The 9,871-nt window shown below is 41.7% G+C and overlaps 2 protein-coding genes across 2 annotated transcripts in view; both read left to right on the forward strand.

Moving 5' to 3' along the window:
• The first annotated feature begins 1,424 nt into the window (after positions 1 to 1,424).
• The window catches only part of LOC105814242 (transmembrane protein 62-like), a 49,709-nt gene continuing 41,262 nt past the window's right edge, over positions 1,425 to 9,871 (forward strand). The window contains exons 1-4 of the mRNA XM_012649138.1: positions 1,425 to 1,604; positions 1,911 to 2,022; positions 3,149 to 3,286; positions 5,442 to 5,487. Of these exons, the coding sequence (XP_012504592.1) occupies positions 1,425 to 1,604; positions 1,911 to 2,022; positions 3,149 to 3,286; positions 5,442 to 5,487 (476 nt within the window). The remainder of the gene's footprint in view (positions 1,605 to 1,910; positions 2,023 to 3,148; positions 3,287 to 5,441; positions 5,488 to 9,871) is intronic.
• On the forward strand, positions 4,673 to 4,924 carry LOC105814144 (adropin-like). Its single transcript, XM_012649065.1, has one exon. It carries the CDS (start codon positions 4,673 to 4,675, stop codon positions 4,922 to 4,924), a length of 252 nt encoding a protein of 83 aa, XP_012504519.1.

Raw genomic sequence — 9,871 nt, forward strand, 5'->3', positions numbered from 1 at the left:
GTCTATAAGAGTTTTTCCAACATCTTCTTCTAAAATTCTTATAGTTTCATCCCTTAGGTTTAAGTCTGTTATCCATGATGAGTTGGTTTTTTTGAGAGGTGAAAGGTGTGGATCCTGTCTTCTACATGTGGCTATCCAATTTTACCAGCACAATTTATTGAATAAGCATTCTTTTCCCCAGTGTATGTTTTTGTCTGCTTTGTCAAAGATTAGATGGCTATATGAGGATAGTTTTATTTTTTCTTTGAGTCTAACTGGGCTAAAAATATATGATGATGATTTATATCCAGGTTCTTGGTTCTATTCTATTGGTCGATGTCTCTGTTCTTATGCCAGTACCATGCTGTTTTGGTTACTATAGCCTTGTAGTATAGCTTGAAGTCTGGTAAATTGATGACTCCTCTCCCAGTATTAATCTTCCCCAGCCTTTTATATTTGGTTGTCTCTTGTGGCAAATACCATATTGTTCTTATATTAAACTTATTTGTGTATTTCTCTCTCCTACATGAGCTCCTAAGATAATGAACCCTGGCTCTTTATCTACTCTTGTTTCTTTATGTTTTCTAGTTAGATTAATATCTTGCATTCTAAAGGTACTCCAAAAAAATTGGCATAAATCCAACACTGGCAACATACCCCAAGGAAATAACTCAAAGGGAATTTTTTTAAAAGCACTATTTATACGAAAATAGTTATTCAGAACAGCAACACATAATAATCCAAAAATTCAACAATAAGGGAGTAGTTAGATAAATTAAGGCTGGGCCAAATCTAATTCTTTTCCTGTGCCTAGTCCATATAAGTGTTTAATATTTATTAAATGAATGGTATATCACTGTGTTGCAATATTATGAAATCAGGTTAAGTAAATAATAACTTTCACAAAACATAGGAATTACGTCTACAGAAAACTCACAGAGGCACGTTAATAATCAGAAGGGGCCAGAGAAAGGCACCCAACACATTTGTAAGGCAATTTAAAAGGCGTCTTCATACATACTCATTTTGGTTCTAACAACCACCCTGCAAAGTACCCATGGAATGCATTATAACTTGCGTTTTACGGGTCAGGAGACCGACCCACTGAGGTCAGGAACGATTGATTAAGGCAGAGCCAGAACTCCAGCCCTCGCCTCCAGGATACAGGTCCAGGGCTCCTTCCCTCCCACCACTCGGCAATCGTCATTGGCAGTCTCGGTTTTCTTTCCTTTGCCCGCATTACATTTGCAAACCAAGCCCGGAGACGCGAACGGCCAGAGGGCGGCAGGTGCCCCGCTGTGGCTGACAAGCGCAGCATCCCAGGTCCCAAGTCCCGCCGTGACCCCGAGACTATAGAGTCCGGAAGTGCGGGCAGAGTGCCTCCCAGGAGCGCCGCGCAGTCCGGCCGCGGACCAGTGAGAGCCGCGCCCCGGCGGGCTGGCGGGATGGCTGCAGCGCTGGCCCTGAGGGTGGTCGCGGGGTTGGCTGCTGCTGCGCTAGCCGCGATGCTCTTGGAACACTACGGCCTGGCCGGCCAGCCCTCGGCGCTGCCCCACCCCGCGCCCCACCGGAGGCCGCACCCAGCGCCCGGACCCGGAGACGGCAACATCTTTTGGGGCCTGCAGGTGATGCGGCTGGAAGCCCCGCGGGGGGCAGGCGCAGGGAGGGCACGGGGCGGTGAGACCCTGGCGGTTTCTGTGGGGGCGCGACGCGCGCCTGTTTGGGCCCCACACTCCAGGCTGGGGGCCTCAGTCAGGTTGTAACTCAAGGGTCTGTCTAGTCTGGCCTGGGCTCGGTTCTTCCCTGGGAGGGGTTCGTTGATGCGCTGCATCTTTGCCTTTTCCTTCTGCCTGAGAGAGCCGCTGGGCCTTCTCTGCCCATGCTGCGTTTTCCTGACTCAGATCTCTCTGTTCAATACCTGCTTTCGGCAGATATCCGACATTCACCTGAGCAGGTTTCGAGATCCAGGCAGAGCGGTAGACTTAGAGAAGTTCTGTTCTGAAACTATTGACATCATTCAACCAGCTCTCGTCCTAGCAACAGGTAGGGTGGATTGCCGTGCTGTGATGGTGTTCTGTGGTCTGGATGGTAGAATGCTAGCCAGGGCTGCAGCTTTTCACTTTGGGCATGTTGGGAACACTATAGCCACAGCCCCAGGTGAGCCCTGTGAGGTACAGGAGATGGTACATTATAATTTTCTTTGCCTGCGGATAACTGAGTCAAGATCCAGGCAAAATGATTTGCTGTAGCAAGGTTTTGTCAACGCAGTAAAAGCAAGGCTCGTGATTCTCATGTCAATGTGTTGTCTGTTATATTTGTATCTGTTTTTTGTGGTTGCAGTTCTGGATTTGAGAGAGAATTAGGGAAAGTTCTTTATGAATCAAAGGTTCTCTTATTTTGCTAAAGTTTCCATTTTCTTTACATTGTTAGTTAATCTTATATTTTCAGTTGCTTGAGGCTTCAAGTGACTCAGGGCACTTTTTCTTTATTGCTTGATACTTTCGTGATTTGGGTTTCCTAGACTCTTTAAACCCTTGATCATTTGCTTCCAAACTGTAGCGGGGAGAAACAGCTAAAGGAGCATCTACCTTGTTTATTGGGAGAGTCACCTCCCATCCACCTTACTGAAATACCTCTGCTGATATGATGGGGTATCAGTCCTCATTTAATGGATGAAGCCCCATTTCAAGTATTCTGTTTAGTCTCCTATAAATTGTGGTATTTCATTGTCCATATTAGACCTGCCAGATTGCTTCTTGCTGTAAAAATAATACTTGGTCAAATCACATATCCTGATTTGGAGTTTGGAAAATATGATGTTAGGCACCTGCCCAGAGTGTTGTAATTTCTAATAAAAGATTTTCATTTTATCAGTCTGTTGATGCATTTTGTTCTGCTCTCTTTAAAGATTTTTTTTTCCCCACAACCCATTTCTAATATCACAGGAGGTTAAATAGGCAGTTGCTAACCTAGAAGAAACATAATCCTTGCTGAGAAAATCTCGTTAGTTTAGATGGCTTGCTTTGGACATAGGTGGACTCATAAGTGGTTGTGCTTATACATGTTGAATACTTTCTCTATCTTTGTTCCTTCAGTGTGCTTATCTAAAAAATTTGAACTCCCTAGAGTTTATTTTGCATTGTGATTCAATTCTCATGTAAACCTACAGGAGACCTGACAGATGCCAAAACAAAGGAACAGTGGGGATCCAGGCAGCATGAGGTAGAATGGCAAACTTACCAGAGTATTCTGAAGAAGACAAAGGTCGTGGAAAAAACCAAGTGGCTGGATATCAAAGGAAATCATGGTAAGAGTCATAACCCAGATATAATAAAGATTATATCTTTATTATAAAGATTTTTTTCCTTCAGGAATTTAGATATTCCAGTTTAGATTGTAAAACTATAAAATGGGACATTGTAACATATGTGTAGATATACTGAAGGCCTCAGCTCTGAAATACAAATTTAAAATAATGTGATTTTAAAACTTCAGATGTCATTGTTAGCCTTTGAAACGACAGTTGGTATGGTACTTTCTTCTTTACATGGAAGAAAAGCTTCTAGCAAAACTCATGCAGGCTGATGTTTTTAAAAATTTACATTTTGCGAAGTGAAAGAAGTTAAACCATAAGTCTGCGTACTGTATGATTCCACTTATGTGATAGGAAAAGGCAAAACAGATTGTAGTTGTCAGGGGTTGGGGATGTGGGGAGAGACAGACAACAAAGAGGCAACATGAAAGAATTTTTGGAGGCGATGGAACTATTCTGTATTTTTATTGTGGTGGTAGATACATGACTATATATTTGCCAAAAGCCATAGAACTGTACATCACAAAGAATAAATTTTACTGTACATCACAAAGAATGAATTTTACTGTATATAAATTTAAAAAATTTTAAATGGCAAACAAATCTCCATAGACATGAGCAGAGAAATGGATAATCCCTTCCCTTTTTTAGATTATCATAATTATATTATTAATAGTGTGGAAATGAACTCTTCTCCAATAGAGTCCTGATGGTAGATTTGTTTGTTTTATAAAGGTTAACTTTCTTATCAGTTAAGCACTTTCTCTACTTTATTTGATCCATACATTAGGCATGAATCCATTTTTTGCTGGCTTCTGGAATTGCATGATTAAAACAGCAGCCACAACAACATTCCAATCTTATAACTTCAAATTGATTTATTCTGAATGGTACATAATTCAAAGTATCTGTAATTCTCCAGTATACTAGGTGCCTTAAATAAGTTCACAGATATTCTGAATTCTGTTAAGCTCTCAAGTTTTTCAAAGCATCAATCTAATTGATTGGCACTCTACTATTTAGAGTGTTCCAGAAAGAGGGCAGAGGCAGCCTGGTGGGGCTGCATGGTCTGCTGAGTCTGTGAGCTTGCGGGGAGTGACAGCAGGGAGAGCCAACTTGCCCCTGCTGGCCTTCTGCTGCCTTCCCTACCTGGCCTGCAGGCTCCCAAGCTTCAGTTGTCTCTGAGTATTTGGCTGCCCCAGACCCTCCTGCAGGCATGCACGGGGCTCTACTTAGGCTCAGGACTGCAGGTAGATATCTCTACTGCCCAGGAATCATTGAGCCGCGTTGGAATGCCAGCCATACCAGAGTCCCACCTCAGCATGGGCCTGGCCATTGAGGCAGCTCTGCTGTCTTTGTTGGGCTGAGGGTGCTGCCTGCATGGGAGGAGCCATCACTCAGGGGCCCCTCACTGCCATCATCTGCAATGGCCTCAAAGTCTCTTTGCTGCTGCTGCTCTGGGTCATTCTCTGCTGTACCTGCCAATCTCACTCTACCAATGTTGACTATCTCTCCAAATCCAGTTGCAACTCCAGCCCTGGCTCATGTCTTGAGAAGGCTCTACTGCCCCAGAAGCCTAGCCATGAGGAAAGCTACCTTGCTGTAGTCCTGAAGGCCTCTGGCTTAGCCTAGAGCCTGGTACCTAAGTCTATCCCACTCAGTGCCTGGAATCAGTATTCCAGAGTTCAGCCAGCCTGGGGTCTAGAACTTGGAGTCCAGCCTGCTTGGAGCTGGGCCCAGCAGCCTAGAGTCTATTCAGCCTGGCTCCAAGAGGGGCTCAGTGGCCCTAGGGAGACAGGCTGGTGGGGTGGGGGGTTGTTCATGAGTTGGTGCTAAGGCCAGAGCCATCTGGACCCTGCTCCATCCCAAGGGCCAGAGGCCTGGTCCACGCTTTCCCTAGGCTAAGTGCCTCTAGGCCCTCTAGACTGGGGAAGAAACTGGAACCTATGGCAATAATGGGAGGGTGTCCAGGTTGGGTCCCTTCCCTAGTCTTCCCACTGTTTGCTGGATGATAAATGAAAGTATGGCTCTACCTTGGATGAAAAAAAAAGTGTTATAAAAAGAGTTGTCATTTTTCTTTAGTCATTAATATGTTTGCATTTTTTTCTTTTTAATGTAGATGAATATTTGCTTTTTTCTTTTTAATTAGATGCATACAATATTCCAAGTCTGGACAGCGACAAGAATTATTACAGGTACTGTAATAAACAGAAGACAGACCAATATGCAGAGTCTGTTTTACAAGGAGGGTACAGTCAATACACTGAATGAGTGAAAACATATTTTTTTTTTAGAGATGAGGTCTTGTTATGTTGCCCAGCCTGGCCTGGAACTCCTAAGCTCAAGCAGTCATCCTTTCTTGGCCTCCCAAAGTGCTGGGATTACAGGCGTGAGCCACAGTGCTCAGTTAAACATTTTTTAACAGATAAAATTCCTATATAAAGCACCTCTGGTAATATAGAAAAGAGGCCCTCCTATTTTTTGTGACAGATTCCGTTCTTTTTGTTTGTTTAGACTTTTTCTTTAGTTCTTTTTGTTTCATATGCAGGCATATCTTGTTTTATTATGCCTCACAGATATTGTGCTTTTAACAAATTGAAAGTTTGTGGCAACCTGTGTTGAAGTAAGTCTATTGGTGCCATTTTTCCAACAGCATGTACCACAGTCTGTGTCACATTTGGGTGATTCTCACAATATTTTGAACTTTTTTCATTATTATTATATCTGATCTGTGATAAGTGACCTTTGATGCTACCATTGTAATAATTTTGGGGCACCATAAGCTATGCCCATATAAGACAGCAGTTAATAATAAATGTTGTGTGTGTTCTGACTGCTCCACCAACGGCCCATTCCCCTATCTCTCTCCTTCTTTTTTGGCCTCCCTATTCCCTGAGAAATGACAATGTTGAAATTAAGCTAATTAATTACTCTACAGTGGCCTCACAGTGTTCAAGTGAATGGTAGACTCTAACATCTCTCACTTTAAATCAAAAGCTAGAAATGATGAAGCTTAGTGAGGAAGGCATGTCAAAAGCTGAGATAGGCCAACTTGCACCAGTTAGCCAAGCCGTGAATGCAAACGGAACATTCTTAAAGGAAATTAAAAGTGCTACTCCAGTAAACACATGAATGATAAAGCAAAACAGCCTTCTTGCTGATATGGAGAAAGTTTTAGTGGTCTGGATAGAAACTCCAACCAGCCATAACATTCCCTTAAAACAAAGTCTAATCCAGAGCCAGGCCTTAACTCTCTTAAATTCCACAAAGGCTGAGAGAGGTGAAGAAGCTGCAGAAGAAAAGCTGGAAGCTAGCAGAGGTTGGTTCACGAGGCTTAAGGAAGGAAGCCATTTCCATAATATGAAAGTGCAAGGTGAAGCAGCAAGTGCTGATTGATGGAGAAGCGGCACCAAGTTAACCAGAAGATCTAAGATCACTGATGAAGGTGGCTACACTAAACAACAGATTTTCAATGGAAGAAGATGCCATCTAAGACACATAGCTAGAGAGGAGAAGTCAATGCCTGGCTTCAAAGGACAGGCTGACAATCTATCTTGTTAAGGGATAATGCAGGTAGTGACTTTAAATTGAAGCCAGTGCTCATTTATCATTCCCCAAATCCTAGGGCTCTTAAGAATTAAGCTAAATCTACTTTGCCTGTGCTTTATACATAGAACAACAAAGCCTGAGTAACAGCACATCTGTTTGCAGCATGGTTTACTGAATATATTAAGTTCACTTTTGAGACCTACTGCTCAGAAAGAAAGATTGCTTTCAAGTATTACTGCTCATTGACAATGCATCTGGTCACCCAAGAGCTCTTCTGGAGATGTACAAAGAAATAAATGTCATGCCTGCCAACACAAAATCTGTTCCACAGCCAGTGGATCAAGGAGTAATTTTGACCTTCAACTCTTATTATTTGAGAAATATATTTTATAAGGCTGTAGCTGCCATAGATAGTGATTCCTCTGATGGATATGGCAATGTCAATTGGAAACCTTCTGGAAAGGAGTCACCATTCTAGATGCCGTTAAGAACATTTGTGGTTGATGGGAGGAGGTCAAAATATCCACATGAGTAGGCATTTGGAAGAAGTTGATTTCCAATGCTCACGGATGACTTAGAGGGGTTTTAAGACTTCAGTGGAGGAAGTAACTGCAGATGTGGTAGAAATAGCAAAAGAAGTGGAATTAGAAGTGGAGCCTGAAGCTGTGACTGAATTGCTGCAATCTCATGATAAAACTTGAATGGATGAGGAGTTTCTTCTTGTGGATGAGCCAAGAGGTGGTTTCTTGAGATAGAATCTACTCCTGGTGAAGATGCTGTGAACCTTATGGCAAGGACAGCAAAGGATTTAGAATATTATATAAACTTAGTTGATAAAGGAGTGGCAAGGTTGGAGAGGATTGACTCCAATTTTAAAATAAGTTTGGCTTGGCATGGTGGCTCACGCCTGTAATCCTAACACTTTGGGAGGCCAAGGCAGGAGGATTGCTTGAGGCCAGGAGTTCCATAACAGCCTAGCAAGAGCAAGACTCTACAAAAAGTAGAAAACTTTAACTGGGTGTGGTGGTGCATGCCTATAGTCCCAGCTACTTGGGAGGCTGAGGCAGGAGGATCACTTGAACCCAGGAATTTGAGGTTGCAGTGAGCTATTATGATGCCACTGCACCCTAGCCCAGGTAACAGAGTAAGACTCTGTATATAAAAAAAAAAAGTTCTATGGCTAAAATGCTATCAAACAGCATCACATGCTATAGAGAAATCTTTCACGAAAGCAAAAGTCAATCGATGTGAGAAACTTCATTGTCCTTTTTTCAAAAATTGCCACAGCTACCCCAGCCTTCCCAGCCTTCCCAGCCTTCAGCAACAACCACCCTGATTAGTCAGTAGCCATCAACATTGAGGAAAAATCTTCTACCAGCAAAAAGATTACAATTTGCTTAAGGCTCAGATGATTGTTAGCATTTTTTCGCAATAAAGCGTTTTTTAATTAGTGTATATACATTGCTTTTTTAGACATAATGCTATTGCACACTTAATAGACTACAGACTACAGAATAGTGTAAAAATAACTTTTATATGCACTGGGAAACCAAAAAATTCGTGTGACTCACTTTTTTACAATATTTGCTTTATTATAGTGTTCTGGAACCATAGTATCTCCAAGGCATGCCTTTACTTTAATGCTTTGTGTTGGCCAATGGTCCTTTTAATATTCCACCCAGACATTTTTTTTTTTTTTTGGCCATTGCTGCATAGCAGAAGTCATTTAGATCAGAGCTTGTCAGCCAAACTACTAACGTCCGTGGGTTTACAGAATGCTGCAATAACATTCTCTCAGCTTCCATGGTGGCTAGAGTACCCAATTACTCACCCTTGGTTGCCTTATCCTTTCATCCCATATCACACAAATATTAAAATTTTCTTTAATTTTTATGTGAAAAAGGCTGAGGATCTCTGAGTTAGAAAGCCAATTCTCTAGTTTTCAGTGTGTTGAGATTCTTCTTTGGTTGCAATTTCATTTTCAGTTCCAAGGTATTCAGCAGCTTTGCTCTACATTGTCAATCAATCAAGTAGCAAGTATTTATTGAGAGCCCATCACCAGTTAGATAGTATGAGAGATACAAGAGTTAATATTAAGAATTTATCTTCTGCCTTCAAGGAACTTACAGTCTACTTAATTAAGGGAGATAAGAATTGTTTAGGAAACAATTAGAAAGGAACATGAAGGAATGGCTGATGAGATGTTAGATTATTTGGTGTACATGATAATCACTATGAGAAATCAGAAAAGGCAGAGATCAGCATGGGGTGGACCTATAGAAGACTTTATAAGAGAAGTGAAAAGTGTGTCTAGTCTTAACAGATAGGTAGCATTTGAAGAAGTTGAATATACCAAGGAGTATATTTTAGGCAAAAGGATATGCATGAACAGAGCTTTAAAAGCTAGAATGAGCTTTTGAAGTGGGCAACAGTAAAGAAACTGGTATCTCCAGAATAAAGGTTCATACTGAGGACTGGTAGGACACTGGCTAGGTAGTTTTGGACCCATTTGTAGAGGTCTTAAGTAGCAAGCATAGAAATTTAGATGTGATAGGTAATAGTTCATAATCCAGCATAGGTTCTCAAGGATGCAATAACATAATGAAAATAGTATTTTATAAAGGACAGTCTTACAACATAAAAGAAAAAGATAGGGGTAAAAAGGAAAAAAGAGGGAGAGACTAGAGTTACGTGGACCAAATAGGAGGATCCTGCAATAGTCTAGCCATGATATGGAAAGGGCCTGAAATGAAGAGAAGACATACCTACCTGAACAAAGTTCTTGGATGTGGGAATGGCGACATCAATTTGAGGATGACAGGTCGAAAAGCATTGGTCTAACTAAATTTATGTAATTACAGTCACTATAACTTGGAAGAGGAGGTTGTCCTCTTTTGTTAGTGTGAGAAAGGAAAAGGACAGGGATGAAGATCTTTTGCTTCCTATTAACTCTTTGTATCTTTGATGGTGACTGTGAGAATGAAGTTAAGAGATGTTTTCACAGAAGAATCAACAGGACTTAGGGGCTGA

This window comes from Propithecus coquereli, unplaced genomic scaffold, assembly GCF_000956105.1.
Source record: "Propithecus coquereli isolate 6110/MARCELLA unplaced genomic scaffold, Pcoq_1.0 Scaffold3, whole genome shotgun sequence".
Taxonomy (NCBI): domain Eukaryota; kingdom Metazoa; phylum Chordata; class Mammalia; order Primates; family Indriidae; genus Propithecus; species Propithecus coquereli.